The sequence below is a fragment of the Bubalus bubalis genome, chromosome 2 (assembly GCF_019923935.1).
Source record: "Bubalus bubalis isolate 160015118507 breed Murrah chromosome 2, NDDB_SH_1, whole genome shotgun sequence".
Taxonomy (NCBI): domain Eukaryota; kingdom Metazoa; phylum Chordata; class Mammalia; order Artiodactyla; family Bovidae; genus Bubalus; species Bubalus bubalis.
The window spans coordinates 23,696,794-23,716,676 of NC_059158.1; the positions used below are offsets into that span (position 1 = coordinate 23,696,794).

Consider the following 19,883-nt stretch of genomic DNA (forward strand, 5'->3'; position numbering starts at 1 on the left):
AGATGCCATGATCTTAATTTTCTGAATGTTGAGCTTTAAGCCAACTTTTTCACTCTCCTCTTTCACTTTCATCAAGAGGCTTTTTAGTTCCTCTTCACTTTCTGCCCTAAGGGTGGTTTCATCTGCATATCTGAGGTTATTGATACTTCTCCCAGCAATCTTGATTCCAGCTTGTGCTTCTTCCAGCCCAGTGTTTCTCATGAAAGTGATTCAGTTATACATAAATCTGTTTTTCAGATTGTTTTCTCATGTTATTATAGAATATTGGGTAGAGCTCAATATTACTAAAGAGCCTCTTGAGAAAAGTGAGAGGAGAGTGAAAAAGTTGGCTTAAAGCTCAACATTCAGAAAATTAAGATCATGGCCTCTGGTCCCGTCACTTCATGGCAAATAGATGGGGAAACAGTGGCTAACTTTATTTTGGGGGGCTCCAAAATTACTGCAGATAGTGATTGCAGTCATGAAATTAAAAGACGCTTATTCCTTGGAAGGAAAGTTATGACCAACCTAGACAGCACATTAAAAAGCAGAGGTATTTGCCAACAAAGGTCAGTCTAGTCAAGGCTATGGTTTTTCCAGTAGTCATGTATGGATGTGAGAGTTGGACTATAAAGAAAGCTGAGCACCAAAGAATTGAAGCTTTTGAACTGTGGTGTTGGAGAAGACTTGAGAGTCCCTTGGACTGCAAGGAGATCCAACCAGTCAATCCTAAAGGAGATCAGTCCTGGGTGTTGATTGGAAGGACTGAAGCTGAAACCAATACCTTGGCCACCTGATGCGAAGAGCTGACTGACCCTGAAAAGACCCTGATGCTGGGAAAGATTGAGGGCAGGAGAAGGGGACAACAGAGGATGAGGTGGTTGGATGGCATCACTGACTCAATAGACATGAGTTTGGGTAAACTCCGGGAGTTGATGATGGACAGGGAGGCATGGTGTGCTGTGGTCCATGGGGTCGCAAAGAGTCGGACACGACTGAGCGACTAAACTGAACTGAACTGAATCACTTTACTGCACACCTGAAACTAACATTCTCTCAAGATTCAAATGTGAATTAAGACCTTACTATAATTAATGCATAACATTTCTAGTAATCAACACATTTTGCATATATGTGTTTAGAAAGAAAAAATAAATTCTTTTAAAAAGGAAAAACATTAATGAGTCCACACATGAGTTCAAGGAGGAAATATGGTCTTTGCCATTTAGTATAATCTTAGAGGTACTTTCTGTAATCCTCCCTTTCCTACCTTTAGATGACAATTTTAAAAAATCAAAAAAGAGCAGACAAGAAATGGTGAAACAACTGAATGTCAGGAGGGAGAATTGGCTCTGTAGGTTATATCTCTGTGGGCACTCTTCTTTTTCAGGGAAGGATTGTGGGGGTGCTGTACAGATGTCACCCTTCTCATGGGAGCCCCTGCTCTACAGAAGCTAGATTTCAGCACTGGGTCACCACTGCAGGAGAGGAAGAACAAGCTGGAACCTTGGCATTGGGTGGTCTGTGCCCCAGGCGAAGCTCTTCTTTGGGGACTTCCAGCAATGACAGCATGTGTGTGCAGGCTGAGGGCAGTGAGCAAAGCTGCAGTTTTAAAGGACCCAGAAGAGGCACCATAGAAAAACCTTGGCCTACTGCCAAGGTTCCTATCAATGGAACCTTTGTGTGGCCATAGACTGTGAAGGTCTGGTGATATCTGAGTCACAATTAAATATATATGAATCCAGGCTGTTCATTCAACAAGTTTTTATTGAGCACCTACTCTGTGCGCAGCACTGAACTAGGTGTCATGGAGAATACAAGAGAAGTAGAAGACATGGTATCCGTCCTTGATGAGCTTACAAAACTAGAGGCAGAAATCAGAATGTACACATGACTCAGGCAGCATGTGAAATATACAAAGAGCGCAACTTCAGACAATGAGGCAGCTAAGAGACCCCGAGATCCACAGCAGCTGGGAACAGTCTCCTAGAGCAGGGGAGGGGTTAAAATTAGTCAGCGGGAGATTGGCAGAATGCCTGGAATGGATAAGAATAAAGGCTGCGAGGTAATCTGGCTGGAGCACAAGCTTGTGCTGAACTGTGGGCATGAGCGGAGCCCAGACAGAGGCTGGGACTGGGGGCTGGGCCCATGGGCAACGAGGATATGCTCTGATCCCTCTCTTGACAGGCAGACCTGGGGCGTTGCTGGGGACCCTTGCTGCCCTTCTCACAGCCTCACACCTAGGAAAATCTGGATGTCGAGGAAAGCTAGTGACAGAAGCTTAATATCCCGCTGTAGCACCCACCAGGGCTTCCAAGGCAGGGGAGGTTTTGACTGGATATTTGCCTTGGTGCTTCTATATGAACCGACCAAGAGCAGGATATTCTGGATTCTTTTAGAGACTCTCCTCACAAGGACCAACTCACAGAGATAATTTACTGACCACCGACCACAACTGTTACCCCAAAGATATATGTATCTAGATTCATTCCCCTGAGACCACAGATGGCTTCAGGGAGCCCCGCCTCCTAGTGATGGAAACCTCAGCCCTGGTCTCAGAGAAGCATGGACTCTGCCCTGTACCTTAAAAGGAGATGCTTTCTACTTGCACTCCAGGCGGCTTAACTGACCTGGACATTTTCATGTACATTTAACTCTGAGTTGGGGTGGCAGGAGGCGTGCTCAAAGTGCTATGGAGACAGGCAGCAGAAGGGGATTTGGGCAAAGGGGAAGCCATGGGATTGGAGGGCAGTAAAATGGCCTTGGGGGTAATAGTCAACTGGTCTTTTCCAAGAACAGCTGGTACGGGATGCCATTTGGGGCGAGGGAGGGCAGAGCTGGGTCAAAGGCAGTGGGGAGGAGGAGAGAGGAGCCCTCGTGGACTTCAGAGTCAGAAGTCAGCACAGGAACCCCAGGAGCAGGGAGAAGAGCCCCAGGGCAGGATGGATGGAAGAGCACTGAAGAGGTCCCAAAGGGGCCACAGCCACAGGGAGGGAACGGCAGCAGACATCGGGCCCCTTCCCTCGCCTACTCCAGGTGCTCCGGCCAGACATCACCTCTCCTGTCACAGAGCCCGGAATTCCAGAGAAGAGAAGCGTCAGTGGGTGTGGGCCCGGAGCTGGGGCTCAGGGTCTCAGCAGGAGGCGTGTTCCTGGCCACTTGAGCCACAGGAAGGGGAGCAGGCGCCGGGTGAAGGTGGCAGTGAAGGTGTAGATGAGTTCTTGTGACTCCGCGTTGGTGAAAGTCACGGTGCCCCCTTCGTAATCCAGGGCGATGCCCACTCTCCGGGGCCGCAGCGCTGGGAAGAGCTCAGCCTCAGGGCTGGTGTTGGCCCAGATGCCCGCGGAGGAGAGGCGCAGCGCCCACACACCGTCCTCCGGCCGCAGGGAGAGGTCTCCCTTCCTCTTCACCGAGTCTCTGGCCACCCCCACCAAGCAGCTTTCCAGAACTTCCTCCTCCTCCTCCTCCGCTTCTTCCTCTTCATCCCCCAGCGACTCCTCATCCTCGTCCGTCTCCCAGTCGTCGTATCCGTCCCGGTAGCCGGCCTCCTCTTCCTCCTCCTCCTCCTCCCCTTCTTCCGCCTCGTCCCCCTCGTCTTCATCCTCGGACCAGCCCTCCCTCTCCACCTCCACCTCCCAGTAGACCTTGCCCCAGGTGAAGCCTTTACTGCCCAGCACCCCCGGCTCACAGTCAAACTGCTGGGGGTACAGGTACGCGCCCTGGTACAGGCCGCTGTAGGTCACGCACTTCCAGTCCTCTGACAGCTGCAGGTACCCACTGGCCGACTGTGGGTCAAGGGTGACGCTCACTGTGGGGACAGAGGAAGAAGCAACGGTGTCACCAGCAGGCCGGGAGGGGACCCCAGTCTCCACGGCAGGGCTGCCACGCTGCATGATCCAAGGGGTATGTGCCACACCTGTGGCAGTGTGAGCAGGCCCCCCGTGGGTCTTCAGTGAAGGCAGGGCGAGGGAGCACACGGTGGGGCCTGGGACAGAGAGGTCTCTGGTCTTACGAAGCCACGGCAGTTTGCTCCGAATACAGGAGCCACGTGATCAGGCAGATGAGAAGTCAGTCACAGGGACTCAGTCAAAGGACTGGTGGCAGGACCTCTGAGGACAAAATAGCCAACCTTGGGGCAGGAGGGGCCAGACTATCAAGCGGAGCCCTCTCCTCCCGCCTGAAGAGCAGCAGACGGGTCAGAAAATACAGGCGGGGCTGCAGATGTGCGGCTGGGAGACTGCCCTGCTGGACGGGAGGGCGGGCAGGCGGGGGCAGCAGGACCCTGTGGGGAGCACTCTGTCTGAGAACAACCCTTTGGATACTCACCAGTCTTATATTCTAAGTCTCTCAGCAGCTTCCCTGGAGAGGAAAAATGGACAGCAATGACCCTTGAGCTCAGCAAACTTAGGAGCCTATTTCTCACAGTAATTGTCAGTACTAATTTTGTGCCAAGGGTCCATCCGTGAAGAAGACGGAGAAAGAAAACCCCAGGAGACCTCAGAGGAATGAGGTCAGAGACACACAATAAGGAACTAGGTACCCTCTTCTCAAAGCAGCACCCAATCCTGATCCCACCCCAAGACCCTCCCCAACCCTTACCCTGGAATTCTCGCAGGCCCCGCTGCAGAGACTGAAGTTTATCTGAGAACTCTCCTGTCTTTTTTTTAACTACTCGAGCAATGGGTTTCCCAATCCAGAACTTCTTCCGTGGATACCTGAGATGACAGACAAACCTGTTACTTAGCTCCTCTTACACTTCTCTCAACCTTCGTGACAATTTATGAAGGAGGAGGGATAGGTATGATTATCCCAGGTAACAGAGAAACAGGCCCTCAAAGGTACTCAGTCCAAGGCTGAGCCAGGACTGACGACCACCAGCAGACTCAACATCCAGAGCCCTTTTGTCTACCAAGGCGTGTCCTTGAACCATCCTGTCCGGTCGCAGACGCGGATAGTGGGCCCAGGAGTGGAGATTACACAGAGAACTTGCCCTAGTACAGACCAAGTCTCCACCAGTTCTCAAGGATGCGCACTTGCTTCCAGGAGACAAGGTCGTTGTGATGAACCCTGGGATGTGGGTACCTCTAACCCCGTATCACATGCTACTAATTCGGATCATGGCCAAGGAACAAGGGAAGGGACACAGGTGCAAGGGAATGAGGTGCACTGTGAAAACGAAACTCTGTTACCTGTTTAAGAAGTCTCTGGTGTCCTGGAAGGGAAGAAAGCAAAAGCATCAGTGTGAATTAAACACTTCATTCATATGTATCAACACTATTAGAGACCAGGCTGCATCAATGAACAAATACAGTTTTTCCCTTATGAAGCTGACATTCTAGCAGCAGCAAAGGATAAAACAGAAAACAAACAAAATAATCACAATGACAGAGCGAATGGAGGGGGGCCAGGGCATGACTGAGCCAATTTCTCTGAAAGGATGACACTTGTGCTCAGACGTGAAGAGTGGGAGGAAAGCAGGGTGCGCAAGGGCTTGGCAAAGGTGGCAGGGGCCGAATCATGCAGGGCTGGGTAGGCACAGTAAGGAGTTCAAATTCTGTGCCACATTCAGAAGAAAGCCACCAAAGAGTTTCAAATAGGGGAGTTATTGTATGTGATCTGCTTCAAAGTGACTGAGACTGCTAAGAACCCTCTAGAATCCATTCTCCCCTTCTTCCTTATAGTAACAGAATCTGTGAAGTAACAGCTGGGCAGAGCATTACCAAAGACTACATTTCCCAGATCCCTTTGTAACCAGGTGTGGTCATGTGACTAAGTTGTAGCCAATGAGATGAAAAAGAAGCAATGGCTATAATTTTGGGGTTGTGCCCTTAAAAAAAAAATTCCATTCTTCTTCCCCTTTTTGTTTGGTTCAGTTTTGGAAACAAGGGTGAGCCCAACTTTGGCTATACAGCTGAGGACAACATCCCTTAAGGTTAGTGAAGCCACCAGATGAAAGTAACCAGCTCCCTGGCTGACCACATGGACAGCTGCCCTGACAGCTCTAGACCCCTCGTGTCTGAACTGTCACTGGGAGAGAAATAACTTGTTTGGTACATTTTACATCACATGCTAAGTGATCAAGCTCTTGGCCATCCTGTACAGAATGGATTAAGAGAAGCAATACCAACACGGGGGACAGTCTGGAGACTGTTTTGTGGACCGGCAAGAGTAACGATGCCCTGACTAGGGCAGTACAGTGTGGCCAGGGAGGCAGCACACACCAGGTGTGGGACAGATTGGGCATACTGCTAAAGGACAACTACAGACAGGCCACAGTCTGCGCAGGATGGAGAATGGTGCTACCTGAGTGGTGGGACATGGTAGAATGGGGAGGGGGTTCTTGTGAGATGCTGGTTATTTTCTTTTTGTGAGTCTAAAGCCTCCATAACACTTGACTTTATTTTTTATTTAATTTTTGCTTTCCTTTCACGTATTCCACAAATATTAAGCGCTTCCTGTGTGTCAGGTGCCACTCCAGAAGTGGGGATAGAGCAAGAAAAAAAAGAGATACAAATCTCTTAACAGGGGGAAGCAGAGAGCAAAGACTCAACCTAACAAATCCATTAGATGATGCCATTAAGTGATGAGTGTTATAGGAAGAGAGGAGCCTGGAGGGGGAGTGGGTAAGGGTGGGGGCAGAGTGACCTCTGAGAGACTGAAATTTGGAAACAAATGAAATCACCGAATTGTGCCTACAGCGGACTGTTTCAGCAAATTCTCCTGAAGAACTTAGGGTCTTGCTCCCAAGAGGCCATCAAACAGGTGAGAGCTACATGGGTGTGCCACCGTGAAGCAACTGCCCAGAGACTTGTTGCCTTTCTACTCGGCCCCTCAAAACAAGTCCAAGCCAGTTCCAGAGTGGTGATAAATCTGAGACAACAGCTCTGCCAGGAAAGTAAAAGTCACTCAGTCGTGTCCAACTCTTTTTGACTCCATGAACTATACAACCTGTGGAATTCTCCAGACCAGAATACTGGAATGGGTAGTCTTTCCCTCCTCCAGGGGATCTTCCCAACCCAGGGATCGAACCCAGGCCTCCCACATTACAGGAGGATTCTTTACCAGCTGAGCCACAAGGGATACGTGGCATAAAAAGGCAAATAAAAGGGCAGGAGGTGGGCAAGATTAGGGAGCTAAGAGGGTGGATGGTGGGACACAGGAGTTACTACTGCAGTCTCACAGAGACTGAGGCGCATCTAAGGGCAGGCTGTGAGCCGCCCAGAGAGGACAGGACCCAGAGCACCAGTGCAGGAGCCCTTCTCCCAAAGGCTGCACAAGGGGAGACCTGGGAGTCCTGAGATGACCTGCAGCCTCACACCCAGGGCCTCTACAGGGAAGCCACCCGCCCATGGCTCCTGGAGGCCTCCCCCAGCACCTCCAGCTCCTGGGGCTGTGGTGAAAGAGGTAGTCAGAGCAGTAAGCCTGGGGCAGGAGTCACAGCAATGCTGGGTAGTAAGAACCCGAAGGTTCTTCATGGGTGTGAATGGTGCCCAACAGTGGAAGGCAGAGTCACCAATTGCCACTCGACCCTGCAAGGCCCACCCTGGGCTGAACCAAGGAGCTGGTTCCTGGTACCCTCGAGGTGCTCCCCACTCCCCTAGCTCCCTTAAACCTCCTCCTGACAGTGCCGCTCCAGAGATCTTTCCTGTTCTATCACCTCTGTCAAAAGGCCTCTGTATTTATCTCCTGTCCTGCTGCTTGTCCCTCACCTGTATTTCTTTACCAGATTTTGGATCAGGACCCCATCTTAGTAGGGCCTCATCCTTACTGTCCACTGACAGTCATCTCTGGGGAAATACTAATGCCAGGGCAGGAGTTAGCTGTCCCATTCCCTTCAGCAAAGGCAGACCCAAACACACACCGGCAAAACCCACCAGCACCACACTGCTGCGCTGACCTCCAGCAGACACCCACTTTCTCTCCCTCTCTCCTCCCACCTGGCCCCAGGGGTGCCTTCTATCTGAGTGGTCTCAGAGGCTCTGAAGGCTGGGCCTCTGTCGGTACACAAAGCTCTTCCAGGAGGACTGGGGAAAAGCTCCCCTCTGGGCAGACGCAACCGGATCCCCGCGCCCCAGCACCCTAGCTGTGCCCCTCTCTGTTGCACAACAAGTGCACACCCACACGGTGGCAGTGGCTGGCGGCTGTGGGGAGAGGAAGGACAGGATGTGCACCCTGAAGGGGAGGGAGAGAGGGAGAGGGGAGACAGCAAGTGATCTAGTCAGAGAGACAAACCTGAGGGAACAGAATGACAGAGGAGGAAAGGAAGGAGCCAGAGAGACATTCTGGGCAAAGTGAGAGAAAAGAAGAGCAAGAGGCCGGAGGCCTGGGAGTCAGGACACCCGGGCTGGAGCTCTGACTCACTTCCTGATCTGCCCCATGGCCTGGGACGAACTCTTCCACCCTCTGGTCCTCTGAGACTTCATCACTGAGGGCTGGAGTGGAAGAGCTCCCAATGCTTGAGTCAGAATCCACAATGACAGAGAGGCAGACAGAGGCCACCTGTGCAGTACACGTACCTGGGGGTCTCACCATCTCCCCCAACGTCCCACCACCGGCTTGCCCTGCCACGGGCCAGGGCCAGCGTTTCCCTAGACGTCCTGGGTGGTCCCGCTGCCGACAGACAGGCCAGCCACCCCCACCATGCAAGTGGAGGAGCTCATTATACAGGCCTTGTGGGGCAGAGGGCAGAGGGATCGCGCATGCTCCACCCAAAGGCAGTTCAAAGCCCTGTTGAAGGCAGTGTGACTCCTTTGGGAGGCTCCCGGTGGAAGGGGTTGTAGTGTCATTTCAACTTAGCAACCATCCAGGATTCCAACCCATGACCCTCCCTTTTTCAGCATCAAAGCTGCCTCCTCCAGGAGGTGTCCCAGAGGTACCCTGCCTGCTCTCCACCCGATTCCCTGAGGCTGATGTCACAGGCCCAGAGAAAACCTCTGCCTTCGGACTCCCTTCCCCAGCTGCCCCTCTCCTCCAGATCCTCTGGGTTCTTAAGAGAAGCCGCCATTCAGCCATCCCTCAGCCACCCCCGACCCCACAGGCTTCATCTCCAGAACCATAAAAATCCTCCCCCTGACCAGTATCTGCCAGTGACTTTGGAAGACACGCTTGTGATAGCAGTAATGAGAATGGAGGACAGTAATGAAAATACTAATAAGCTTCTCCTTCATTTCTACAGCACTTCTCAAGACTGTAAACTCTTGTTCGTAGAAAGTTTACTTTTTGAAGTGACACTGTGCCAACTGTCTCATTTTACGCTCATGCAATCGCTGCAGTGAGTGGTGGGGATAAGGATCATCATCTCCATGCTTCAGATGAGAAAACAGAGGCCCCGGGAAGAAGAGACTCTCCAAGGTCCCCTGAGGGAGAGGCAGGACCATGCCTGCCGTCCTGGTTGCCCGGCTCCCTGCCCCAGGGAGGTCTCTCACCTGCATGAGCTCTGCAGCTGGCTGCTGCGCTTTGCCCTCCAGCTCGGAGATGACCTGCGCCAGCCGGGCAAGCTCCCCGACGCCCCTGGTCTTGAACTTCTCCCTGCCCTCTGTGAGCTCCTGCTCCAGCTTCGCCAGCTGGCCCAGCAGGTGCTGCTCCCGCTCCCTCAGGAACTGGTGGCCCTGCTCAAACTCAGCCACGATGCACTGCCTCTGGTCCTGGAGCTTCTTCTGCAGGGTGGGAAGGGGGAGAAGGGGGTGACACCGCCGCCCTGGAGGGGAAGGCCCCTCCAGGATCTGCGTGGGGTGCACACGCTGGCTCTTCGCCTTCCTGGGCCAACCTCCTTTCCTCAGGGAAGACATATAAGTCAGCCAGGTCAGTCCCCTCACGGGACTGGAAGCCTGAGTGCCTGCCATCAGCTCTTCTAGGTAAACCAGTATGTTCCGGGGCCCTCTGAGAACACTATGAGCCAACACAGTTTCCAACTGGCGTGTGCTGCCTCTTCCAGGACGTTGCCCTTGATTAATTTTATTCAAGTCTGACTAACCCTCTCTTCAGAATCCTCCCCAGTACGTGTAAAATATCTGCGTGCACACTACCCTTGCCAGACAGGACTATCTCCTCTTTCCTCAGTCAAACTCTGGAATGTCTACAACCGGGACCACGTCCTTTCTTCTCTTCCAATCTCCCTGCTGAGTCCAGGCTGGGACCTGGTCAGCATCTTCGCACACGGGGCACCTGGAGGCACTGCTCGGGCTGGGCCGTCTCCTGCCTCACCGTCCCTCTTCCGGGGCCCACCTGCTCATTTCATGGACTGGCCCCAACATCCCTCCACCCTCCAGTGCCTGCTTCCCCAACAGACTCTGCCCCAGAAAACTGGAATCAACTATCAGTTTTTTCCCTTCCTGATCGCTTCTCTAACCAAGCACTCGATGCACTGCCTCTGTTTCCCGACTACAGGCAACCATGGACTCACTACACACAGCGTCCTCAGAGCTGGTCAGGCCTGGCCAAGCCCACCCCTCTCAGTTCTCCTCCTGGAGCCAGTTCCCTCCTTCCAAACCCTCTGGCTCCCCTCACTCTCAGGAATCATGTCTCCCGCTCTTTGAAAGGAAGGACAAGGCCAGGCCTTCCTCAGTTCCTGACACCCTGACTCTGCTGAGCAAACAGGCCCTGCAGCTGAGGTGAATCACAGAAGAAGGACCTCAGCCGACATCCAGGCAACCCCCTCACTTGTGAGATGAGGAAGCAGGCCAAGCCCGCAGACCTCAGACTGGCAGGGCGTGGGCCAAAACCCAGGTCTCCCACTGCCAGTCCAGTCGGGGCTCCTCTCCCAGGGAGCCAGCGGCCTCCCAGCTGTGTCTCTACAAGCTCAAGAGCTCCTGCTCTGCACGGCCAATCTCCTGCCTCAGGGCTCTCTCTCCCTCGACAGCCTCACTTACCAGCGCAGCCAGGATATCAGCTTCGCCCTTGGCCTGAAAGCCCTGAATTTTGTCTCTGTCTCTCCTTAGGGTACTCAGGTGGTTCAGGATTTTTTCCTGCAGAAAGACAAGCAGTGGGGATGCTCTGGGCTGAGGCAGGAGGGTGGGCTCGGGCCGAGTCCCTGGCCAGCGAGAAGCCTTCCAAGGGGCCTGCGCCAGGCCTCGCCTCCGGGTGGGCGCCGAGCAGAGCATCCCTCCCTGCGGGGGAGCGGAGGGCTTACCCTGTGGGGCTGGGCCGCCTTCTCCACCAGGACGGCCGAGTGCGGCCTGTGCTCCCGGGACTCCCGGCACATGACGCACAGCAGCTTGCCGTCGTCCTCGCAGTAGTAATGCAGCTTCTCCCGGTGCCGCTCACACAGCCTCGCATCCGCCTGCTCCTGGGCCGCCTCCCCCGGCTGCCGGCCCCTGTCCACCTTCAGCCGCTCAATGTTCTCCACCAGGCTGGCCAGCTGCCACACTGGCCGGATATTCTCCTTCTTAAAAGGCTTCTTGCACAGGGGGCAGACGGGGCGGCCCCCTGAGACGGAGCGGATGTCAGTGGTACAGCTGCGGCAGAAGACGTGGCCACAGTCAATGGTCACTGGGTCCCGCAGGTAATCGAGGCAGATGGAGCAGGTCACCTCCTCTTCCAGACTCCGCAGCGGTGCCGACGTGGCCATGGTATCCCGAACTCAGAGGGGCCCCTGTTCACCGGCTGGGACCTCTCCTCCTTGGGGACCAGACACGGAGTCAACAGCAGGCCCAGCAGAGGGGCAGGAGTGGCAGCCTCACATGGGGCTGCATGCCCAAGCAATCGACCAGTCAACTGCAGCTCCTATGAGGCTCCCCCAGAATCAGAGGGAAAGGACCTTACTGATCCTCAAGTCCAATGCCCTCATTTTACAGATGAGGAAACTGAGGCCCAGAGTGTGTAGCTTGGAAGAAGGGAGAGCAGTGCAGGTACCAGCCCATGCCATACTCTTGGGAACATACTCCTACCTCCAGACCCTTTCCTTCCATCTGCTGGAAAATTGCTCTAATGCACCGATTATGAGAACAAGACACCAGATAACTACCTGCTGAACTGTCATAATATACAAATCTACAACACCTACTATGTGCACAGTGCTCCCTGACTTGTGCAGTGCATGGGCTGCACAACTGTTCATGAGGGGCCTTGACAGAGTCAAGAGACTCCTTTGTTTGCCCTGCAGACTTCAGGTTGCAAAGACTAAGTGCACTGAGGTTCTTTACTAAGACTCAAGGAGCATCACGAGGTTGAGTTCAGGTGTCCTCCTTTATAGATGTTTCCCTGGGCTGTGTGAGTTTTTGACTGGGTTCACTTGCCCTAGAGAGTTGGTCCCTACCTACGCAGTCTGCTGGCAGAGCACTGCCGGGCCACAGTGGACTTGGTCTCAGCTGTGCCCCTCCATGCAGCTGGCCTGGCCGCTCTACTGCTAACAAGGGTGACTGAAACCAACGTGGGAGGAACCTTCAGGTGGCTCTGACAGGGATGTGCGGATGAGAGCGTGGCCCTCAGAGGGAGCACAGAAGTTGAGCACAGAGGACTTTAGTTCTGTTTACCTCTGCAGCCTTGGTGCACCTCCTGTCTGAGGTTAGGAGCCTCAGCACACCTAAACCAACAGCTGCCTCCTGCCCTTACACTGTGTGACAAGAGAAAACTCATTTAAGTACTCTGAGCCTCAGTTTATCCATCCATAAAATGGGGAGAGTCATACTTACCTTCAAGGGGTTTCTACATGGATTGAGTAAAAGAATTATGCTAGAAGTATTAGGCATAAGCGTGGTATTGAGGGGGAATCTAGAAGAGAATCCAGAACCCTTGGCTCCCAAATCCAGTGCGTATTCAAAGCACAAGAAAAGCAAGAGTGGAAATTTAAAGTGGCAGCAAGAGAGGAAGTGGATGAAACGCCACGGTGACACATGGGCTCCAGAGTTAAAGTCTCGTGGAGAGACCCATGGTAGGCCACTGGAGCAGTCTCTGGGAAGACAGCCAGCAGACAGGGCACACAGGTAACTGCCAGGCTGGAATGAAGCCCTTGGAACCACAGGCAAATCAATCTGATTACTTATTATGTACATGAAAGTTCATTACAACCGAGTTCAGTAGCCTTCAATTTCTTTCACGTACTGACACGAACGAGCTAGAAATAAAGCCCCAAAGAGAAAACAACACAGGAATACAAAGTCTACTCGAGGATCTAACACAGCAATATATAAAAAGTGCTTTATAAAGTGAAAGTACTGTACAAATGTAAGGGATTATTTTACTACTGACAATGAACTCCAACCAGAAGCTCCAACAGATTTAGAAATGCGTGACTTTAAGAGATGTAACGGGTGTGGAAAAGACCTGTACCTACAAAGCTCAAATGAAATGATTATAAGAATTTAACTGGTAAATGCAGGTAATACAGTTTTTAGAATGTTAATAAGGATGGTAAAAAGTCTAGGAATTGCCTGGTGCAACTCCCTGGTTTGTCTGTTGAGGAAGTGAGCCTAACCCAGCACTCGGAAATGTAACACAAGGTTCAGTTCAGTTGCTCAGTCATGTCTGACTGTCTGCGATCTCATGGGCTGCAGCACGCCAGGCTTCCCTGTCCATCACCAACTCCTAGGGCTTGCTCAAACTCACATCCATCAAGTTGGTGATGCCATCCAGCCATCTCATCCTCCGTCATCCCAACACAAGGTTGGGACCGGTGGGCGGCGTGTTGGTGATTCCTGTGGGCACTGGAGCCCTTCAGCAATCATTTTGCTGGGGGCTTGAAAGTTCAAAGGTTGAGGTTATTTGTTTCTTTTGTTGTAATGGGGGATGGCATGTGTTTATCTTCAGGGCTGGGAAATTAATTCTGTTGCAAATGACTATAAAGAGCTTAGCTATGGCTCCCAGTCCACACAAAACCTGATACCCTCATCACTTGGAGCAGGGGTTCTTAACCCAGGCTCCCATGCTGGACTTTGATGCATCTTTAAAACCCCAACATTATATGAATGATCACATATGTACTAGACGAACAAACCTGTCCAGGGATTATGGAAGAACACCAGTGAAAAAGTGTAGGAGGGATAATAGAATTAGAAAATCATATTGCAACCCCCACTATATAAGACAAGGATCATCATCTGATGCTAAAACCATGAGATGAAGGGTACCAGGGGACAGGACGGTTCCATGGTGCCAAGGTACCGCCCAGTGGGTTAGTCCCTAATGTACCTTGATAAGGGAGATCTGGTGATGGCTTCAGCCAGTGACCAAATCCAGCATCGTCCATAAAGGGACGGACTGGCATATGCTTCTCAGTGTGGTGCCACAGGAACTGTACAATGTCACCTTTGCAGTAGCCCTGCCAAAAATGTTTGACGAGAATGAATCAAATCTTTCGACCTAACCTTCAGTTTACCAAAAATACAAGGGACAGAGATGAGCTATAAACCACATCATCAGGAAATAATCAGATAAATCGAGAACATGAGACATTCCCCAAGACAACTGGCATGGTCTTCTAAAAAGTCAAGCTATGAAAAATAAAGCAGGATTGTTCTTGATATAAATAGACTAAAGGGAAATAACAACCAAATGCAAAAACTTTGATTGGATCTTGGCTTTTTTTAAAAAGTTATAAAACACTTTCGGGACAATTAGGAGAAACTTGACTAAAGACTGGGTTTTGGATCATATTGAGAAATTATTATTGATTTTTAATGGCATTTATTAAAGTTATGTATGAGAATGACCATATTTTTAGGCTATGCATGCTGCAGGATTTAGGACTGCACAGGGGCTTTCCAGGTGTTGCTACTGGTAAAGAACCCGCCAAGAACTTTGCCAATACAGGAGATGTAAGAGATGCGGGTTCGATCCCTGGGTCAGGAAGATCCCCTGGAGTAGGAAATGGCAACCCACTTCAGTATTCTTGCCTGAAAAATTCCATGGACAGAGGAGCCTAGTGGCCTACAATCAATCCATGGGGTCACAAAGAATTGGACATGACTGGACGACTGAGCACTCATGCACATGTATAATATAATACCACTACAACTTACTTTTAAATAGTTCAACAAGAAAAAATAAAAATCTGAAAAATTCTGAGGTGAGGGGCTAGAATTTTCCATCCTTCTTAAAATAATCTGTACAAGGGTCTGTAACTACTAAAAACCCTGGAAATCACAATAGACAGATGTTTGTGTCTGACACTTGTAGAAGCTCAAGACACAGGTGCTGAACAAACGATCAAATTCAGAGGACTGGAAGGCAATGCTAATTGCATGTGCATTTGTTTGACAGTCTGCTGAAACTAACAAAAGAAACATGGTACATTTCTATGTTCAATCCCATTGCTTCATTATATAGGCTCCATGGCAAATGCATAACAACTATTGAAGACAGCTTACCCTGGCATTGCTGAAAACATGTAAGATCCAAGGTGTAAACCTTGGGTTGAATCCAGGTTCTGGTTTGGGTTCAACAGCCTGGTGACGAACAATGTCTTGGTGACAGTATTTCTGTAGGATCCACCTTACTGGCCATTTACACACCTCATGTTATTTAATGCTCAGGATACTCTCCTCAGGAAACTGAGGTTCACGGAGGGAAGCAACCTGCCCAACAGCACGTGGCAAGGATGCAGTGTCTGGTGCTGACGCCTCGGCCCAGTCCACTACACTCCCTCGTTCGCCCAGGCAAACTGCAAAACTGGCCCTAATACCAGCTCCTTTGTCAGGAGGTGCCGATGAGGTCATCTCAATGGAAGGGCTTTGTAAACAGGAGTGTGCTGACAGAAGTCAAGGGGCACGTGTTACTGCTGATGCTGAGTGAAAGCACCCTCTCCTCACATTCGACAGGCAGTGCGGTTCCTGCACAAGAGCGGATGGACCTGAACACCTACTCACACCTCACAGCCAGGCCTTTCGAGCCAACGCACAACTGACCCTCTGGCAAACCCCTCCCTAGCTTATCACGCTCCCCTGTGATTCTGCCCTTTCTATCACTTGTGCCTTCAGCATAGCCTGATGATCTCGACAGATGTCCACAATAAGGGGTAAAACTATCACTCTCCTTGCCATTCCTGGCTCTCGGAAGGACAGAACCATAGAAATAAGAGCCAGAAAAAGTCTTCACAATGGCATGGTCCACCCTACTCCCTTTACCCAAATGAGAATTCTGAAACCTGAGGAAGTCATTTCATGAACTACCTTCTACCAGAGGCTATTCACCTCTGCTCAGGGTGGACAGGTCCTCTGTCCCTTCAATAAACCAGAAGCTGGCTGTGATTCCACAGAACCAGGTAGAACTTGAGACACCAGCGTTTTTACTGTGCAACATAAAGTCACTGCTGAGATCAAGAGTCACCAAATTGGTTTCTTTCGTTTTGACAACTAGCCATTAGGCAGGAAAAAGCCAGTTTAACAAATTTTGTTTTTTCAAGATCATAAATGGAGTCAGTGAAATCAACAACTATGGGTTAGTGAGGTGGAGACAGTCTTATTCAACCTCCAGAGGCAGGAGGGCCCTAAGCCACCAGCTAGGGAGTTACTACTTTACATCAAAGTTGAGACACCTATGTCATCACATGTTTGCATCTTTCAAATGTGGTCACTGACAGGCCACAATATAACTGGCAAAAGGTTTTTTCTATGTGAAACATAAAACAATGGATGACATCTTAGATTTGATGAAACGTAGCGTCTATCTTGTATAAAATGCTGCCAGGGTCATCCAACATGTGCAATTCATCTTGTCACCCTCCTGCTTCAAAACTCCTGAGGTCAAAGCTGTACTGCAGGACACGCAGGCCCCCTATAATCTGGGCCCCACTTACCAACCAGGCCTGAATCCTGCTTCAGCCTAATGTTAGAGACAGTGAGCCAGAAAGACAGCCCCTTCTTCACCACCCCTACTCCCCACCCCATGCTCCTGTACATGAGTTTGTCAGCTCCAGCTCATCCTTGAAAGCCTGAATTAGACATGCCCCAGCATCTGTGGTCCTTCTGGTGAGCATCCCACCTCTGAGCTGAATGAATTCCCTCCCTCAGGAAGCTCCTACAAAGGCTGTTATAGCTACAGTCACACTGCTTCCTAATTGACATTTTTACCCATCTTTCTCCCAACCAGGATGTGAACCCAAGGGTCACATCTCACTGATCTTTCCATATCTTCAATATCAGACACAAAGTCTGTAAATGTTTGTGAGGCTAAATGTTATCCTATGATTCCAGAGTCCCATATCTTCTTCATTCTCCTGTCAACACACTCCCCTTCCCACTTTGCAATCTCATTTCAGCAGGAGGCTCCAAGGGCTCCCCTCCGATTAGACACTCCTGGCCCAGATTTCCTCTCTTCACGCATATAGTTTGGGAGTAGGGGGGTGGGGAGGGTCACTGCACTTCTACCAACCTGGCAGATTTGAACTCACTCTAAGTGAGTGAGTGTTACTTGCTCAGTAGTGTCCAATTCTTTGCTACCCCATGGACTGTAGCCCACCAGGTTCCTCTGTCCATGGAATTATCTAGGCAAGAATACTGGAGTGGGTTGTCATTTCCTTTTCCAAGGGATCTTCCTGACCCAGGGATCAAACCCGGGTCTCCCACATTGCAGGCAGAGTCCTTCACTCTGGATGCCAGCCAATAAGCCTTTGCTTTTCAAAATTAATTTCTTCCCATTCTCCATGTCTTTTTCTATTCAGAGACTAGTCTGAAGTCACCCCAAGAAGCCTCGATTCCAACTATGGGCTCTCCACTGCAGTTGCAGGGTCTTCTGCAGTGGTCTGAGCCCAGCCTGTCACTCTCTCCCCACTTTGGGGGAAGTGACATCTAAGAAGCCACTTTCTGCTCCTCAGTTTCCTTACCGCTTAACAAGAAAGAATAATGTCAAGTTTGCCAAGCTGACTTCACGTGAGGTCACACAAGTGAAAAGTGTTCTCAACAGCAAAATACACTATAAAAATACATCCTAGAAAAGAGCACAGGAGCCAACCGAAAAGAGCTCCCAGTGTCTAAAGTTGCAACAAAATGAAGTAGTACTGAATTATAACCCTGAGTATAAAATAAATATCCATGAGCCCACGCTGATAAGAATAAATGAGTAACTTAATAAATAAGGCAAAAGAGACAAATCTCTCATGCAGAAGAATTGCAAATAACACAGGTACAGAGTTGCCCTTAAGAAGGGTGGAGCACACTCCCCACTCCTCTGCACAGGGTCTGACTACTTTCCAAAGAGTACAGTATGGCAGGGAGGAGTCGGGGAGGGGGGAGGAGAAAGTTTACAATGGAGAAGCCTGACAAGCACTACCTCAGCCAGGTAATCAAGACCAGCATCAAGTCATAAAGCATGTTCCCTTGATGTGAAGTGATGAAAATGGCAATCTACCTCTGTGGTCTTCCTCCCAATAACCCGTAAGCCAGTCTTAGGGGCAGCCTATAATATAACATAATATAATATATATGAGGAGTATTCCTCCAAACTCTCAAGATTATAAAAAAAAGTTTGAGAAACTGCCACAGCCAAGGGGAGCATAATGAGAACTAATTAGAATATGGTAACTTGGGTAGAATCATGAGACAAAAAAAGTGCTTAGGTAAAAACTATGAAAATGTGAATTCTGTATGTATGTTGGCCAATAATAATGTATCAGTACAGGTTCACTAATCATTAAGAAATGTTCCATATTAATGTAAGATATTAGTAAATGAATGGGGGAAAGGTTTGGGGGTACTGGGAACTCTGTACTAGCTTCCCAATTTTTCTATAAATCTAAAACTGTTCTAAAAAATAGAGTCTATTTTTTAAAAAAAACGGAATTGCAATTTGAGGTACAAAATAAAGTCAATTTTTTAAAAAGTTGATTCTTTTAAACTTGGGGCAGGGGTAACTCTAAGAATCATGATTTTTAGCTCAGGGTCCCTGACACTGATATTTGTTGTTGAATGAACCAATATCATTCTCAGGAAGCGCACACAAACCGTCGTAGTGCCAAACTCTGGAATGTACTGGGAATTTGGAGGTGTTTGCTTCTCATTTGCTCCACAAAGATAAATTTACTCACTTTTCTAAGGGTGAAAAGCAGCAGGGAAAATGCTGAACTAATGGGCCAGAGGAAGGAGTGAATGCAAAGCTCCAGGTATACGTGGCTAAACCGGTTTATTCTGACCAATTAAAAAAACAAAACAAAAAACACCATGACTTTGGTCCTGGGGCCAGACTGGCAGTTTACACGGCTCGAAGCAACGAGACCGTCATCTGGGCCCCATTACTTCTGGCTCTGGAGACAAGAATGGATGGGTGCCCGAGCTGGACACGCGAAAGAGAGGAAGACCCACGAGGAGAGAGCGAATGGAGGCCCAAGCCAAGCAGGAGGATTAGGCCGGCAGGGAGGACGGCGCGAACTTCACCCTTCTTCCGAGCGCGCCAGGCGGCCCGGCCCCATTCTGCCCGCGCAGCCACGTTCGGCCGCTCGGACCCCGGGCCGCGTGTGTGACCGCTGCTCTGCAGCATTTCTCACCGGGCACCCCCTACTCACCGGTCCCCAGCTCCGGGCCGCGAATCCCGAGCTGGGGTCGATCTTTCCCGCAGCGGTCAGTTCCGGGTCGAGCTCCTCCGCCTGCACCCAGGGCGACCGCGCGTCCCCGCCTGATAATCTCCCGGCTTTCCGGAGCCCTCCACCGAGATTTCCCCCCGGACCAGCACCCGGATTGGTCGCTGCTGAACGCCGCCTCCCAATGGGAGCCATAGTTCCCTTACGTCACTGATCACTGGGCAAATCCCCGGGCCGTCGCGGTGGGTGGGGCAGCAGGGGCAGAGAAACCGAAACTGAAATGGTGCAAAGCCTAGGTTAAGCGGCTGCTGTATTGAGTTTGGCGCGTAGTGCGCGCACCTGCTCTGCAGGGTGGAAGAAGGCGAAACTTAAGGCCTCATGAGACCCACTTTGTAGGACTCTGCAATGGGTGAAACCCTCCCCGCCTCCCGATTCCCGCCCCACCGGGAGGGCGTTTGGC

At 50.7% G+C, this 19,883-nt stretch overlaps 1 protein-coding gene across 2 annotated transcripts; it reads right to left on the reverse strand.

Moving 5' to 3' along the window:
* Positions 1–1,728: 1,728 nt before the first annotated feature.
* On the reverse strand, positions 1,729–19,547 carry TRIM26 (tripartite motif containing 26). 2 transcript variants are annotated; one of them, XM_006061611.4, is made up of 9 exons: positions 19,409–19,546; positions 14,104–14,233; positions 11,108–11,595; positions 10,848–10,943; positions 9,405–9,635; positions 5,169–5,191; positions 4,579–4,694; positions 4,306–4,338; positions 1,729–3,787 (listed from the first exon to the last, which is right to left on the reverse strand). In XM_006061611.4, exons 3-9 carry the CDS (start codon positions 11,543–11,545, stop codon positions 3,105–3,107), a joined length of 1,620 nt encoding a protein of 539 aa, XP_006061673.4. In that variant the 5' UTR covers positions 11,546–11,595; positions 14,104–14,233; positions 19,409–19,546; the 3' UTR covers positions 1,729–3,104. The 2 variants fall into 2 exon arrangements, with proteins under 2 accessions (XP_006061673.4, XP_006061672.4); XM_006061610.4 differs by lacking the exon at positions 14,104–14,233 and having other exon boundaries at positions 19,409–19,547.
* Between the last annotated feature and the right edge of the window lie 336 nt (positions 19,548–19,883).